General features: G+C 36.5%; 1 protein-coding gene across 4 annotated transcripts in view; it reads left to right on the top strand.

Annotated features, from left to right (window-relative positions):
- TMEM68 (transmembrane protein 68) overlaps window positions 1-18,091 on the top strand; it is a 41,610-nt gene that overhangs the window by 5,202 nt on the left and 18,317 nt on the right. For 3 of the 4 annotated variants that reach the window (XM_066266135.1, XM_066266136.1, XM_066266137.1), the window contains exons 2-5: window positions 3,020-3,064; window positions 3,876-4,269; window positions 12,896-13,060; window positions 16,664-16,857. In XM_066266135.1, coding sequence (XP_066122232.1) covers window positions 3,945-4,269; window positions 12,896-13,060; window positions 16,664-16,857 — 684 coding nt within the window. In that variant the 5' untranslated portion in view covers window positions 3,020-3,064; window positions 3,876-3,944. The remainder of the gene's footprint in view (window positions 1-3,019; window positions 3,065-3,875; window positions 4,270-12,895; window positions 13,061-16,663; window positions 16,858-18,091) is intronic. The other variant, XM_066266138.1, reaches the window with a different exon arrangement.

Below are 18,091 nucleotides of genomic sequence, written 5' to 3'. Positions count from 1 at the left end.
AGGTTATCTTAAAAATATTATATATCCAGAAACTGATGATCTCTTATGACCTTCACTCTGCCATACTTTTTTTTTTAATTCACTCTTCAATTTTATTTTAGATTTTACTTATTCATTTTTAGAGAGGAGAGAGAGAGGGAGAGGGAGATAGAGATAGAGAGGAGGGAGGAGGAGCAGGAAGCATCAACTCCTGTATGTGCCTTGACCAGGCAAGCCCAGGGCTTTGAACCGGTGACCTCAGCATTCCAGGTCAACCCTTTATCCACTGCGCCACCACAGGTCAGGCTCTCTGCCATACTTCCTAAGGCACTTTTATCACCCATCTCAATTATTACAACAATTTCTTATTTTCTCCTTGTACAGTATATTCTCAACTCAGTAATCATTTAAAACCCATCAAGCAATCTCACTCCTCTTATCTTCATCTCCCTTAGATGAAACCTTGCCGTACAGAGTTCTGCAGTGCGACCTCTCTGTCCATTTCTAACAGCTCTCCCTGTCACTCTTCTGTAGCCTGCCCTGCTGTTCGTCAGACCATGCCGGTGTGCATCCTTTGTACTTACTATTTGTTTCGTCAGGAATTCTCTTTCAAATACCCACATGGTTTGCTTCCTTACTTTCTGAGGTCTCTGCTTACATGTACTTGTAGAGAGGCCTTCCCAGACAACCCTGTACTATAACAGTGCGTTCCTCCCCACCTTGTGCCTCCTTGCCTTCTATAGATTTCCATATACTTCTTACCCTGCTATCCATTTTTCTCTGGCACAGGTGGGTTACATGCTCTTCTCAGTATTAGATAACTGGAATTAATCACAGGAAGTGACCTGAGTGGTGAAAGGTTTTGAAACCAAGGTCTGAGAAATAGTTAAAAGAATGAAAGATTCTGACTAGAAAAGGGGATGCCACTGCTCATGATAGTCATCTAAAGAGGTTGTCGAATGGAAGAGGTTATATAGTGTAGAAAGAACCAGGGACAGTAGGGACAAGTTACAGTGAGGAAAGTTTAAGAAAGATTATTTTACCACTTTGAAGGGTGGGTTCAGACACCTTTTGAGCTTCCTGTTCTGGAAGGGTTTAAATCAAAATCAAGGATAACCATTGTGGAGGACGTTCTTGCACGCAGCTCTGGGACGCTGTAAGGGACTGCTAGATCTTAGGCAGTTTTCCCTGTAAACTCTCATGGATGTCTGCCTATCCTATGCACTATCCCTCTCTCCTTTACTGTGTGTGTCAAGTATGTATAACCAATCACAGTGTGATTGAGAACAAGAGGTTAGTTCCATTACCAATTTGGTTGGGGGAGGTTTTAAAATCACAAGATTTACAATCCTTTTAAAAATCTGAAATGAGACTAGATTATTGGAGGCAATTGCATTTAGCAGTAAGGGTCAGAGCATCAAAATGATTGGTTTAGACCTAGAACAAGCCCCTTTTAACATATTCAATAGGTTTTCATAAATTTTAATTTATTTACAATATTTAAAAGTTCACCATTTTAAAATGTACACATTAGTGGTTTTCAGTATATTCACAAAGTTGTACCAACATCACTACTATCTAATTTGGAACATTTTCATTATCTGTAAAACACCTCTGTTTCCATTAACAGTCACTTCTCATTGCTCCCTCCACTAGCGCCTGGCAACCAGTAATTTTTCTGTCTCTATGGATTACCTTATTCTGGGTATTTCATATAAATGGAATCATACAAAATGTGACTTTAAGGTCTGTCCTTTTTTATACTTAGTATAATGGTATCAGGGTGGGTGCCTGCATGTTGTAGCATGAACCAGTACTTCATTCCTTTCTGTGACTAATATTGTTATATGATAGCACATTTTGTTTATTCATTAGTTGATGGGCATTTGGTTTGTTTCCACTTTTTGGCTCTTATAAATAATACTGTTGTCATGTTTCATGTATAAATTTTTGTGTGAATATATGTTTTCAGCCTTTTTGGATATATACCCAGGAGTAGAATTGCTAGGTCATATGGTAACTATGGTAACTCAGCCTTTTGAGGAGCTGCCAAACTGATTTCCACAGTGGCCGCACCATTTTACATTTCCACCTGCAATGTATGAAGGTTCTAATTTCTCCACATCATCATCAACATTTGTTATTTTCTATTTTTTTGATTATATAGCCATTTAAGTGGGGAAAGCTTTAATTTGAAAAAACAGTAAGTTTTTCTTTGTTGCATTCCTAATGATCAAAAGCTGGTAAATTATAGTGACTTGACTCTTTAGATGGGTTGATTAGAATGTGATATAAAATAAAGGCCAGTCTTAATGTGTGCTGTGTTTACTTCTGCTACCACAATAGGGCCAAATTTCTCAAGGAACTTAGACTTACAAGAAACGTAGACTAAGTCCTCCATCTCAGGAAGAACAAGTCAAAGAGCATGCCCTGCTGATGAGCCAGTTAGCAAGATAATCTTGGCATAAAGACAACATATCATTGCTTTTGTATTTCTGCCTTTCTAAACTCTTTCATTTATTTCCTGCCTCATCTACAAAGAATTTGAGATCATTTTCATTATGATTATGTGGTATGCAATAATGATAAAATTTATCTAAGAATAGAGTCAGAATAAAAAAATAGGAGTGAGAAAAGGTAATCTTATATAGGTGAACATGATCATAAAGGCTAATACAAATGTATCATCAAATATCAGTTTTGACTATCAGCTTATTTTCTGGCAAAGTTTTTAAAAAGAGACATAGTTACACATCTAAACTTCATACTTTTTCTCCAAAGAAGCAAAGTTTTTCATAGCTCTGAATTAAAAAAAATGTCTCAGGTGGAACTTTATAGTGGAACTGAACAGTGTATAGAGGTGACCTCACTAAAGCATTGGTAGAGTGAGTACAATTTTTAATTGAGATACACTAGTGTGGACTGTATCCATATTTGTTACACATTTGTGCATGTCTCGATATTTTATGGAAATTCTAACTCTAGATATTAATGATTATTTTTTAATCATATTTTTCCATTTGTATACTGTGTTTTCCAGAATACATACATAGAAGCTTGGGACAAGATATTTATCTAATTTCTGGTAAGTTAAGTGACTGGTTTAGAGAGTGACATAAAATAATTATATGGCTATATTTTCAGGCATTGAAAATTTAAGAAAACTTTTTGTAACTATAAGATAAAAATGAAATGATACTGATAAATTTTTATGTATACATAATGCCAAAGGAACAGAGAAGTTTCTATAAACTTGCTTATGAAAGATAATATTCAGAATTCTATGTCATCATTTCCTAAAGATTTGGGTTACTTTTATTGAATCAGATGTTGATGTTATCTTTTGTGAAGAACAGTTATCTCAACATAACTTGGTTTAAAATACAAGCGTTCAGTATAATCCACTTAAGATAAAAGTCAAATTATTAAGTTCAATCTGAAATTTTCATTTTTATGAGCCTTTTCTTCTCTCAATTATAACTTGTGAGTTATTTCAAAATTTAACACAACACACTTCATGAATTGACAAATGAAACCTTATAATTTTCACATTTAAATCAGCAACAAAGTTAACCATTAACAATCTACTTGTTTTTGGTATTAAGAAATGACTCGGGGGGGGGGTGCAGTACATTAAGAGGGACAAATATAAGGTGATGGAAGATCTCACTTTGGGTGATGGGTATACAACATAATCAACTGTGCAAATGATGTAGAGATATTTGCCCAGCATCTATATATTCTAATTGGAGTTGACCAATCTCACCCTGTTAAATTTAATCGTCTAAATAAAAATTAAAAAAAAGAAAGATAAATGACTCTATATAGTATTAATGTAGACTAAAACATTTAACTTTTAGCTGTGAAAGGAATAACGGATTGTTTTTCTCTTGTAGTGGCAAAATTAAAGACTTGTGATGACAATGAAAAAAGAGACTGAATTTGTCATTTTCATCTAAAGAAAAATGATAGACAAAAATCAAACCTGTGGTACGGGACAGGATTCTATGCCCTATATGAGTTGTCTGATTCACATACTTGAAGAATGGTTTGGCGTGGAGCAATTGGAGGACTATTTAAATTTTGCAAACTATCTCTTATGGGTTTTTACACCACTAATACTTTTAGTACTTCCTTACTTTACTATTTTTCTTCTCTACCTTACTATTATTTTCTTACACATTTATAAGAGGAAGAATGTATTAAAAGAAGCCTATTCTCATAATTTATGGGATGGTGCAAGGAAGACGGTAGCAACTCTTTGGGATGGACATGCAGCAGTTTGGCATGGTAAGCAGGATTACTTTGATCTCTATGTGTTGTTATTTGTGTTTGTGGCACAGAAACAATCATTCCATTTTACTGATTGAGAAGATAGTGAAGAATACAATAGAAGGGATATTTACTACTTCTTGTTGTCTATTTGCATTTATTGTGCATCTGTATGTCTTTCTTAAAATGATTTTTTCCCCAAACACATTAGTGTCCATTTAAGAAAGAAGTACACAGTAGTTAGGCTATTACTATAAGCAAGAATATAAAAATTCATATTTAAGACATCTAAAAGATTAAGAGACTATTTAAAACTATAGAACACTTTTGAAAATTATTTAGCATTTACTTCCATATTGTTTAAAATAAGTTTCACTTTCTCAGTGTAGAGATTTAAAAAATATATATTAAATATAATTTGAATCAAAATTTACCTTTTTTTGGTATGATTCATTTCAAAGGTCATTCATTATATATTTCTCAATAAATGAGAAGCAATAAGTTTTTCTCCAGGATATTCATTCTTTCCATTGATATTTCAGATGTTGTGCATCTAATGATCGCTAGTTCATCTTCATTTGACTATCATGAAAATTGCCCTCGAGAGGCCTATTTCAAGAACTTGGTGTTTTTCCCTACCAATTTTTATCTAATTTGTTGGTCCCTTTTGTTTTGGACTATATAAAAATACAGAGGATTCAGTAGGCTTGAAACAAAGATGTGCCTTCTCTATCGTGTTGTTGAACATCAGAATGGTTTCACAGAAAGACATGGAAGGAAGCACAGATTTTGAAGTAGACACTTGAGGTGGTGAGCATTGTAAGGAATATAAATGTCGAGTCACTATGTTGAACACCTGAAACTAAAATAATACTGTATGTCAACTATGCTTTAATTTAAAAACATAGACATGTAAGGATATATATAAGTACAGGGCTGCTCTTACCAAAGATCACTAGTGAGATGCTTAATAGGTTTATGTGTTGTCATTTTAATACTATATACATTAAAAAAAATTTTTTTAATTTATTGATTTTAACAAGAGAGGAAGGTAGAGAGAGAGAGAGAGAGAGAGAGAGAGAGAGAGAGAGAAACAGGAATGTTGAGCTGTTCCTTTTGTGCCCTAACCCAGGATCAAACCAGCAACATCTGTGCTTCAGGACGATGCTCTAATCCAGTGGTAGTCAACCTGGTCCCTACCGCCCACTAGTGGGTGTTCCAGCTTTCATGGTGGGCGGTAGCGGAGCAACCAAAGAATAAATAAAAAGATTTAACTATAGTAAGTTGTTTTATAAAGATTTATTCTGCCAAACTTAGCGAAAATCTGACATAAAGTACTTGGTAAGTAATTATTATTATATGCTTTAACTTGCTGTAACTCTGCTTTATAAATTTTATAAAGTTACTTCTCTACTTTATAAATCACCATTACTGTGGAACTGGTGGGCAGTTAGAAAATTTTACTACTAACAGAGATACAAAAGTGGGCGGTAGGTATAAAAAGGGTGACTACCCCTGCAGTCTAACCAACTGAGCTATCTGGGCAGGATGATATCATACATACATACCTACATACATTCTTATAAATCTTTTTTGAGCACTTAACTATGCCATATACTATAAAATGCTTAACATTTTGCATTGATTATTTAAACCTTATAAATAATAGATAGGTTCTGTTACCGCCATTTTACAGTTTTCCCATGAGGAAATAGGACAAAAGAAGTTGTTATTTGCCCAAGGCACCCTAGCAGCTAGGAAAGAAGAGCCAGAATGCAACCTCAGATGTCAGGCTGTAAGACTTGTGCTTTGTGATCTGTGCTGTGTGGTCTGTCCTAGGTTGGGGGTTCAGAGTAAAAAAAAGTACTGGTATTCAGCAGGTTTGCAAATAGGAATCACATGTCTTTAATGGTTTGAATTCTTAATATTTACTCATTTATACTAATGATCTTGCCAGTCAGTAACAACTCTTATATTCTCTGATGGTTGTTTAATATAAGCAAGATGACACTTTACCATTTCATGAGTGTATGTCTGCAGACACTGCATCGAGGTACACTGCTATTGTTCTTTGTCTTTAAACCAGCGAGACAGAAATTCACTCGCATCATGTATAATACTCAATTGGGAATATTTATCTGCCTTCCACATATATACCCTCCCCCCATATTCAGGATAACATGCATTGTAAGGAATTATGATTTATTCATATATATTTCAGGAGACATGATTTAATTTGGATAAATTCAAGAGCTGATTTTTTTTTGTAGCACAATATATTATTTTGAGGTATTTATTGAGGTATTTTTAAATATGCATTTATGATTGAGAGGAGGTAATATATACATAGTTCTTACCTTGCTCTAATAATTTATTATGATATATTTTATTAGATGAATGATACTTTAAAAAGTATTTTCTTTACCCTTTATATATGTCACTTTATGTTCTTTAGTGACATACATAAAAGGCATTTGTATTTATATTTGGATTTTGTATTGCTGTCAAAGAAGTTTTAATTATGCCTTTTTAAAGAATCTTCAAAGGAATTTTTTTTGTGTGTGTGACAGAGAAAGACAGAAGGAGGGACAGAGAGGGACAGACAGACAGGAAAGGAGAGAGATGAGAAGCGTCAGTTCTTCAATGCAGTACATTAGTTGTTCATTGATTGCTTTCTCATATGTGCCTTGACCGGGGGGCTACTGTGGAGCAAGTGACCCCTTGCTTAAGCCACCGACCTTGGACTCAAGCCAGCGACCCCATGCTCAAGCTGGTGAGCTGCACTCAAGCCAGATGAGCCTGTGCTCAAGCCGGCAACCTCTGAGTTTCAAACCTGGGTCCTCCGTGTTCCAGTCCGACACTATCCACTGTGCTACTGCCTGGTCAGGCTCAAAGGACTTTTTTAAACTATTATAAATTCATTGTAAAAAATGTATCAAATAAGAAAAATAAAGAAGAAAATAATAATCACCTAAAATTTACCATGCAAAAGTGACTTTCTTATACTCAAGTTGCTTAAAGCCTTAAATTATAAAATCATGACTTTTAAAAAAAATATTATTCCTAGTAAATATGAATGATATTTTTAAAAGCTGGTCTTTTAATGGTTAATGATTTTTTATATAACCATATCAAATTAACAATGGTACACTATTAACTAAACTACAGATCTTATTCAAATCTTACCGGTTTTCCCTGGTCTTTTACTGAGAACAGAATACTACATTTAGTTGTCCCGTCTCCTCCAGTCTATAATGGTTATTTAGTTTTTTCCTTTTTTCTTCCATGACCTTTGCCTTTTTAGAGAGTGTTGCTCAGTTATTTTGTAGGTCATCTCTTAATTTAGATATGTTTTTCCATAAATGGATTGAATTTATGCATTTTTGATAAGAATACCACAAAAATGATGATGTTTTTCTTCTCAGTGCATTATATCAGAGGTTAATGATGTTAATATGTTTTATTATTGGTGACATTAACTTTGATCATCATGTGGTTAATGAGGTGTCTGCCAGGTTTCTCCACCATAAAGTTGCTATTTCTTTATTTGTAATTGATAAATATCTTGGAACTATTTTAAAAATATTTAGATAACCCTTCACAAATGAGATACTTAATTTTTCTGAACCTTCTTTTCCTCTTCTGCAAAATGAGTTGCTGTAAGGAATTAGTTAAATTTTATGTATTAAGCATAATTTCTATTACATTTAATACAATCATGTGTTGCTTAACATTTTGAGAATTGCAAGTCAGTTAACCACTTTACTTTCATCTATGTCCACGAATCTCAGTTTTATATACCACCATACAGTTCTTAGTGTTTCTGATTTACTCATTTTTCATAGTATAATGTTCTCAAGGTCCATCCATGTTGTCCTAAATGGCAATATGTCATTTGTTATTGGCTGAGTAGTAAAATCTGAAACAATAAATTACATAGAAGAAAACAAATACTAAACTCATGGACCTTGACCATGGAGAACAATTTATGAATTTGACCCCAAAGGCAAGGGAAGTAAAAGCAAAAATGAACGGGACAATATCAAACTAAAAATCTTCTGCACAGCAAAAGAAACTGACAAAACAAATAGGCAGCCAACTAAATGGGAGATATTTGCAAGCAACAGTTCTGATAACGGTTTAATATCCAAAATATATATATAAAGAACTCACAAAACTCAGCAACAAACAAGGAAACAAGCCAATTAGAAAATGAGGAGAGGACCTGAACAGACACTTCTCCCAAGAGGACATACAAATGGCCAACAAATATATAAAAAGATGCTCATCCTCACTAGCTATTTGAGGAATGCAAATCAAAACTACAATGAGGTGTACCACCTCACACCTGTTAGATTGGCTATTATCAATAAGACAGGTAATAACAAGTATTGGAGAGGCAGTGGAGAAAAAGGAACCCTCATTCACTGCTGGTGGGAATGCAAATTTGTACAACCATTATGGAAGAAAGTATGGTGGTTCCTAACAAAAAGGAATAGAACTACCATATGACCCAGCAATCCCTCTACTGGGTATATACCCCCCAAACTCAAAAAGATTGGTACATAAAGATACATGCACCCCCTGTGTTTATTTATTTTCTTTTTAGTGTCTATTTCAATTACTAAATTTGGGCTTCATTCTGGTTTTTTTTCTAGTTCACTGAGATATAAAGTTAGGTTTTTTTGTTTTGTTTTTTAAGCAAGAGGCAGGAGGTAGAGAGACAGACTCCCACATGCGCATGGACTGGGATCTACTCAGCAAGCCCCCTGCTCGGCAAAGCTACCCATCTGGGGCCATTGCTCCATTGCTTGGTAGCCAAGCTATTTTATTACCTGAGATAAGGCTGTGTAGCCATCCTCAGCACCCGGGTCCAACTTGCTCAAACCAATTGAGCCATGCCTGTGGGAGTGGAAGAGAGAGAGAGAGAAAAAAAAAGAAGTGGGAGGGGTGGAGAAGAGATGGTCACTTCTCCTGTATGCCCTGACCCAGAATCAAACCTGGGACATACACACACTTGGCTGACATGCTACCACTGAGCCAACTGGCCAGGGCCAAGTTAGGTTTTTTATTTAAAGTTTGTTTTTTTGTTTGCTTCTTGAGGTAGGCATTTATTGCAATGAACTGCCTTCTTAGAATTGCTTTTGCTTCATCCTGTTAAGTTTTAGTATGTTGCATTTTCATTTTCAGTTGCTCAAGGTATTTCTTTTTATTTCTCTTTTGACTTCTTCATTGACCCATTGGTTATTCAGTAGGTTTTTTCTTTTTCCCAGGATCAGCTGAGTCTGTGACCTGACTGGTGAGATGGGAAGGAAAAGCAGATCTTATGACTAGAGCCATGATCACATTTCATCTGCTCCTTGGAGTATCAGTTCCTAACTTCTGTGATAAAGTAGTCAGAGTATTTTCCTCTGAAATATAAGTGGAGCTTACTTTAATCTTTTATATTCTTTACAATTCACTGACAGGACAGGATTTCTGTAAAAAATGTGTTGTTGTTTGGTAGTCATGTATAGGACAGTAGGCAGACTAATTTCTTCAGGTGGTGGGGGAGAATAAAGGGACTGCCAAAAAGCCAGCCTTGAACTGAGGTTAAGTTAGAAGAAAGATTCATTCCCCTCCTTTTCATCCTGTCATTTCCCTTGCGGAAACCCTTGTTCCTGTTTATAGTGACGTGGAATAAGGTTTACAGTGTGGCAGGAAGAAGGGAAAGAAAGGCAAGTCTCTCATCTTATATGACTGGAGGGATGTTTTCTTGACATCCAGTTCAAATCTCTCATAACAGTATTTTTTTTCCCTAATGTAGTAGTTAGAGTCAATAACTTTTTGTTTTTAAGAATAAAGTGGGGGATAGGGATGTCTACAGAATAATTTATTGTTTATGAATGAAATAAACATTTAAAAATTTACAGCATTAATAAGTTCTCCATGTGTATGGAACAGTTTAGTGGTATTTTATTTTGCATTGGGTCACTAGTTTAAGAGTTTTCCTGCTTTTATTAATGAATTATTTATGACTTAAATTTTGCTACGGGTTGTGCTATTTTATAGGGAAGTTTTAACTTACTTGAGGTCTCCTTCCCTGCCCTTTTCACCCGCTCCTCTTTATCTCCTCCTTTCTTTACCCTTTTCACAACCTGCTTGTAACGAGTAGAATCTTTTGCGCTTTTATTAACTACTCTATATCAAGCTCACACAGAAAGGTCCAGATTGATTTTTAGAAGCTAGCAGATTCAATAAAGCATACTTGATGTTTCAGAGATGTGTGACTCCTTGGATAACCTTGATTCACTATAAAAAATAGTCTTAAATTCTGATACTGTTTGTCAGGTTGGAACAAAGGTTCTTTTTACCTTATAGATTCTCTGATTCTCTGATCTTACATGATTTTTCCATAAGACTATGATTAATTTCTTTATTTGTAGACTTTTAAAAAATTAATATTTCAAGTATTGTACAAAGAACTTATTTCCTTAATTATTTGACTATAATTGCCTATATTACCCCCTCTTTAACACTTTTAGTGCATATTTTCTACAAAGATGTTCTATTTAACATCAACAAATCCCTTAAAATGAGGAAGTTAACATTGATATATTACTGACATCTAATCTTTAGATCTCATTCAAGTATATAGCCTTTTTATTTGACTCACTGTTTTTATATAATTTCCTTCTATCTGCTGAAATTTCTAATCTGATTATGTGTTCACTTTTTCTGCTAGATCTTTTACCATAATCATTTTAAAGTTGCTATATGATAATTTAAATATTTGGGTCTGGTTCTCTTGATTAAATAATCTCTTAACAATGGATTTTTTTTCTTACTGTTTGTGTGTCCCACAATTTTTAAAATGAATTTTGGGCATTGTTTGTAAAAAAAAAAACCCAAAACAGTAGTAAATAAGGTAAATAGTATTTATCACTGAAAATTGTCTTTTTTTCATCAGGCCACTAGTGAGTTGGGGTTGGGGTTAATTTTGTTTACTCAGCAGTTGAACGGAAGTTGGGTTTTGTTGTAGGTATGGTTACCTTCAGTTAAGCATAGATTTCAACATTCTGCTGCTACTTGTGCCTGTTAGAGCCTAGAGTGCCAGTATTTTTCTCAGTGTTCCTACTGTCTCTCAGTCTGTGTGCCTATGCCACAGAAGGGCTCCTCTTCATGCTCTCCCCCAGGAAAAGGTGGCCGTTGCTTGTAACTCCATGTGAGGCTTGTGGTGCAGATGGGATGGTGGGGGCACTTTTTGATACTCATGCTTTAGCCAAAGTCTTCCACAGGCCCTGTTTGCCTGGGACTCAAGTGTGATTCTTTCTCAATGTTCTTTACTCTTCTCTGTGGCAGACAAACTTGGTCTTATGTGGGTAGGGGTTTCAGCTTGGTAGCAAGTTTCCTGCCCTTCCTCCCAGATACTTTGGGCTTCTACACTTCCCTAGTCTTCGTGAATTTTTACCTGAGACTAGTATAGTGGGACAAGGCAGGAGAGAAGAGGAGGGGGATAAAGCTCTGTCCTTTTGAGCAACAGGTGGCTGTTGCATATACCCTTGCCTTAGAAGAGGTGGAACGGTTTTCTGTACCTCTTTGAATATCAGGTTTTCTTTTTACAAGAGAAGTTTCCAAGAAGTGAGTGGGGTTTTGGTCTCTGTACCATTAGTCTCTGTACGCTTAAGTCTCCTGCCTACCTTGACCTTAACTTTTCTTGAGAGCACCCACTGAAGCCTGTGGAGGAATGCTGATGAGGGGTGTGGACCCTTGTTAGTATCTAGGGTGCCCAGGGATTCTATAGTCAATACTCAACCACACTTGGCCTTTAAGTGTTTAACATTTTACTTTTTTTTTCTTTCCCACTTTTATAGCTCCTACTACTTCCTCCTATGCTCAGTGTTTTGTTTGTTTGTTTGTTTGTTTTTAAATCTCAATAGCAGAGCTTGTCATCTTTTGGAGCTCAGTTCACCTGATTTGAGAGAGTAGCCTGTTTTCTGACATGCTGCTTTTTCTCGTTGTTAGGGTGGAAGTGAAGTTCTCTTACAACTACACATTTATTCTACTTTTCTCCTGTTCTGTATTTGCAACCACTTTCTCCAACAGTGAGAAATCTGGCTCACATTTTTCTTAATATGTAAACTTATTTGATCAATTCTCCTGTGTAACCAATCTCTCATCACTGCCACCATCCTCTCCGACTCATGGGTACCATCTTTCCCCACTCCAGCCATGGCACCCTGAACCAACCCACTGTGTCTGGATGCCATTCTTACTTAGCACAGTATCTGACCCCATGCTTGCCTCATGCCTAGTTCCCCTCCTTTTCTCACAAAGGCACCAGCGCCCTGTTCTTTGCTCTTCTCCTGTGTGGGTGTTCTCTCACGACTGGAATTGGTCTTTGACTCCCCATTCAGGGCTACCCCATGTGGATGCCATCCTCACCCTGTCTGGGCTCCAACACTCACTCCAGTTTACCCTTCCACACAGGTGCCTACACACTCTAGCCCACTTAATGGCTGTAGGGACTGATTTGTCCAAGAGGGAAGGAAGATGAAATAGGAAGGCTCATGCACTTTTGTAAGGCTGAGTTTCTGTATTAATAACCATTCTTTTAATAACTAATAAATAGATTTTAAGTATTTGTATTTTATCTTTCTAACAGGTTATGAAGTTCATGGAATGGAAAAAATACCAGAAGGACCAGCACTTATAATTTTTTATCATGGAGCTATTCCCATAGATTTTTACTACTTCATGGCTAAAATTTTTATCCATAAAGGCAGAACGTGCCGAGTAGTAGTTGATCACTTTCTCTTTAAAATTCCAGGTAAACTTTTACTGTAGATAGTGATATAAAAATGTTAATGAATACAATCAAATTATATGATTGTCCGTATTTCTGAGCTCTCTAGTATCATTTGGAAACGCTTTTTGCCTTATTTAGGTAACACACTTGGAAACCCAATTTGGGCACATCTAATGTATCTAAATATAGAAACATAGTGATTGAAAAGTTATTCAATCTCTTCATTAATGTATTTAGTCATTATTTTTCAGAGTTAAATCCTGAACTTTCACTTTTGAAAAATAAATTTTGGCCCTGGCTTGTTGGCTCAGTGGTAGAGCATCAGCCGGCATATGGAAGCCCCGTGTTCGATTCTGGTCAGGGCACACAGGAGAAGGTACCGCCTGCTTTTCTACCCCTTCCCCTCTTTCTTTTCTCTATATCTCCCTCTTTCCCTTTTGCAGCCATAGCTCAGTTTGAGCAAGTTGGCTCACGGCGCTGAGGATGGCTCCCTGGCCCCGCCTGAGGTGCTAAGTTAATCGGTGGCCCAGCGATGGACTGATGGCCTCAAACGGGCAGAGCCTAGCCGGTAGAGGGCTTGCGGGATGGATCCTGGTTGGGGCGCATGTGGGAGTCTGTCTCTCTGCCTCCTCGCTTCTCACTTAGAAAATATAAATAAATAAATTTAAACTTTTGCCAAAATAATATATATTTCAGTATAGTCTGTTCTGTTTTTTTTTACCATACTTCTAGACTTTTCTAGTAGATTTATAACTCTTAAGATTGAGAACCACATTTCTTTTAATTTGTTTATAAAGGTTTTGTACCTTTGTAAAAAGATTAATTAGCCATATGGTTTTAAACACAATAGAGTTTTTTTTAAAAACCTCTGTAAAATAAACTCATTGAGATTTAATCTTATTTTCTTCTGTCACTGTATCACCAGAAACAAGCCAAAAAATTTATAGCTTGTTCTATGGAATAGTAAAACAATAGCCACCCATCAACCACACTTACAAACACCAAGAAGTGAATTAAATAACAGTGTACTCAGTGCCTTGTATAGACATGGTTAATGTTTTGGGTATCTTTATGTCACTAAAAAGTCATTTGTACTTTGTATATAAATAAATGGGCTATACTCTTCAGAAAATAATATGATCAGTTTATAATAAAATTTGAAAACTAGAGAAAAGAACTTTATTATAATCTTGCCACCCTAACATATCCAGTAAGTCTTTTGATTTATTTAATTTTTAATTCACAGTTACATATTATGCAAATAATTTTTTAAAAATTTAGTGTTAGCATTAACATTTTACTATGCTTTATAAAAAATAGTTAAAATTTTTTTTAAGTAAAATGAAGAAGTTTTCATGGATGGCTAAGATATTTACTTACCTAGTTATGGAACTTTAGGTTGCTTTCATTTATTTTAATGCATAATAGAATGTGAATATTTTTATTTAGTCTTTGGCTTAAAAAAATTTTCCCTTTTATGATCTTTTTTTTTTTTTACAGAGACAGAGAGTGAGTCAGAGAGAGGGATAGACAGGGACAGACAGACGGGAACGGAGAGAGATGAGAAGCATCAGTCATTGGTTTTTCACTGCACGCTGCAACACCTTAGTTGTTCATTGATTGCTTTCTCATATGTGCCTTGACCGCGGGCCTTCAGCAGACCGAGTAGCCCCTTGTTGGAGCCAGTGACCTTGGGTTCAAGCTGGTGGGCTTTTGCTCAAACCAGATGAGCCCGTGCTCAAGCTGGCGACCTCGGGGTCTCGATCCTGGGTCCTCGGAATCCCAGTCTGACACTCTATCCCCTGCGCCACCGCCTGGTCAGGTCCTTTTATGATCTTATGATTCAGGAAACCTTTCCTGTTCATTCATTGTGAGAATGCCTCTAATTGAATCGGTGGGCTTTTAATGTAATGTGGTATGAAAATTATTTTAATCTTAATAATACTTATAATCTTACTTCAGATCCTTAAACCTATGAGGATGTTGGTTAGTCTGCATAGTTTTCATGGCCCATTCCCATTTCCCAGGCTCAAGGAATAATGTATACTATCATCAGTTCTCTTAACTTTCAATTAGAATTTGCTTAAAATATTTAATTACTTGATAGGATCGGGGTTTTTTTAGCCATAAATAGTTATAATTTGAAAAACTGGATAATGTTAAGACCTGGAATTAGCTATTCCTGTGTCAAACACTCACTTTATTAAAAATTCTTAATGATTTTGCTGTTGCTATTAACATACAAATTTTAATTGTGGAATTGGCATCACCTAACTTTTTCAGTAGCTTCGATTATGGCTTGCAAATTTTGGTAGGGCTAAGCTTAGATTCGCATTCTCTTACAGGATTAATGAAAGTTAGATTTGTGGTTGCTGATGAGATACCATTTCTGATTGCTCTAATAAATACTGTCAACTGTGTTTAGCCATGAGATGCAGTGGAAGGAACTTTGGTTTAGATATACCTGGACCGGAATCTCTGCCCTGCCGTTTGCTTGATGTTGACTTTGAGCAATCTGCTTACTCTCTGTGCCAACTTTTTCTCATCTGTAAAATGAGGATAAGAATCCCTGTTTACCAAGATTTTGTTTTAATTAAGAATTTGAAGGCCCTGGCCAGTTGGCTCAGCGGTAGAGCGTCGGCATGGCGTACGGGGGACCCGGGTTCAGTTCCTGGCCAGGGCACATAGGAGATGCACCCATTTGCTTCTCCCCCCCTCCCCCCCATCCTTCCTCTCTGTCTCTCTCTTCCCCTCCCGCAGCTGAGGCTCCATTGGAGCAAAGATGGCCCGGGCGCTGGGGATGGCTCCTTGGCCTCTGCCCCAGGCACTAGAGTGACTCTGGTCGCGGCAGAGCGACACCCCGGAGGGGCAGAGCATCGCCCCCTCATGGGCAGAGCGTGGCCCCTGGTGGGCGTGCCGGGTGGATCCCGGTGGGGCGCATGCGGGAGTCTGTCTGACTGTCTCTCCTCGTTTCGAGCTTCAGAAAAATACAAAAAAAAAAAAAAAAGATTTGAATATGTAAAGTGTCCAGATTAATAAGCAATCACTAAGGAGGTGATCAATAGTAGGTGATCAATAAGACATAGCTATATTACTTTACCAACAATATTAATCTTACGTTAACCTTGAGAGTTCTTGTTGGGTTTTTTTTTCGTTTTTGTTTTTGTTTTTTAACAGAGACAGAGTCAGAGAGAGGGATAGATAGGAACAGACAGACAGGAATGGAGAGAGATGAGAAGCATCAATCATCAGTTTTTCATTGCGGCTCCTTAGTTGTTCATTGATTGCTTTCTCATATGTGCCTTGACCGTGGGCGTTCAGCAGACTGAGTAACTCCTTGCTCAAGCCAGTGACCTTGGGTTCAAGCTGGTGAGCTTTGCTCAAAACAGATGAGCCCACGCTTAAGCTGGCGACTTCGGGGTCTTGAACCTGGGTCCTCCGCATCCCAGTCCGATGCTCTATCCACTGTGCCACCGCCTGGTCAGGCATCTTGTTGGTTTTTAAAAAATAAAAAAATTTACTGATTTAAGTATAGATAGTAAATTTTGTAGGTTGTGAAGATGTTTGCCATTGAAGAATTGAACAAATACTGAAGATATATATCCCTGCTAATGTTTCTTACAGGGTTTAGTTTATTACTTGATGTATTTTGTGCTCTACATGGACCAAGAGAAAAATGTGTTGAAATTCTGAGGAGTGGTCACTTGTTAGCTATTTCACCAGGTGGAGTTCGAGAAGCCCTAATTAGTGATGAAACCTACAACATCATATGGGGTGACCGTAAAGGCTTTGCTCACGTTGCAATTGATGCACAAGTGGTGAGTTGTATGAAACTAAATATTAAAATAGTGCTAGGTTGAATTTATACTAAGTGCTTAAATTGTGAACCAAAGTATATAAGAATTTAGATACTATCATTGTTGTACTAGAGAAATGTTCCTGTGGATGGAAAACCATCTAACAAACTTAATCTGGAAATTTGGCAAATATCCAGCAAAATTTTATTTTACATTTCAAAATCCAACATTTTAAAATCAGACTTATAAAATTATTTGTATTTCTTGAGTTACACTTGTTTTTATAAGTAATAGTCTACTTATATGTATTTTTTATGTATTTTAATCTTTTTGTACAGTTGAGTTGGCATATTTTAGTGACGGTTTTTGATTGGTTGAATTCTTTTATCTGTGACCAATTTGTTTAGCAGTAGGACTCAAATAATATATGATTCACTTTTTTATCAGGAAAGGTGATCACTATCTGAAGATATGAATAAGAAATGAGAAATAGGTATTGGTGTAATTTAGATATTTCTAAAAGACTTTACAAATGAATTTGTCAATAAAGTTAAATGTTCCTTTGGGATTTATTGTAATTATTCTACTTAGTAGACTGAAGAATGTGAAAGCCATTTTATCCTTTTTATTTCTATCTCTTTATTTTATTTATTTATGATTTCAATTTGTATTTACATAGATTCAAGTGTCCCTCTGAATATATCTCCCCCCTGCCCCCTGATTCCTCTTCTCCCCAATGCCTTCCCCCCTTCCTATCCTTTTCTTTTGCTTGGGAAGTATTTCTCAGCTTTCCAATCTCCATATTGTACTTTATCCTATGAAACATGTAGTTCTTATAGAACGTTTCTTTGTTTTTTGGAGTTTTTTTTTTTTTTTTTGGTTTTTGTGTGTATGTGGCAGAGACAGGGAGAGTCAGAGAGAAGGACAGATAGGGATAGACAGACAGGAAGGGAGAGAGGTGAGAAACATCAATTCTTCGTTGCAATTCCTTAGTTGTTCATTGATTGCTTTCTCATATGTACCTTGATGGGTGGGGGGAGGGCTACAGCAGACCAAGTGACCCCTTGCTCAAGCCAGCGACCTTGGGCTCAAGCTGGTGAGCCTTGCTCAAACCAGATGAGCCCACACTCAAGCTGGCGACCTCAGGGTCTGAAACCTGGGTCCTCCACATCCCGGTCTGACACCCTATCCCTTGTGCCACCGCCTGGTCAGGCTGTTTTCTGTTTGTTTTAGATTGTCTTTCAGAAAAGAAATT

This window comes from Saccopteryx bilineata, chromosome 3 (assembly GCF_036850765.1).
Source record: "Saccopteryx bilineata isolate mSacBil1 chromosome 3, mSacBil1_pri_phased_curated, whole genome shotgun sequence".
In the NCBI taxonomy this organism is placed as follows: Eukaryota; Metazoa; Chordata; class Mammalia; order Chiroptera; family Emballonuridae; genus Saccopteryx; species Saccopteryx bilineata.
Note: the sequence above shows the minus strand (reverse complement) of the source record. Positions and strands in the feature narration are given on the sequence as shown.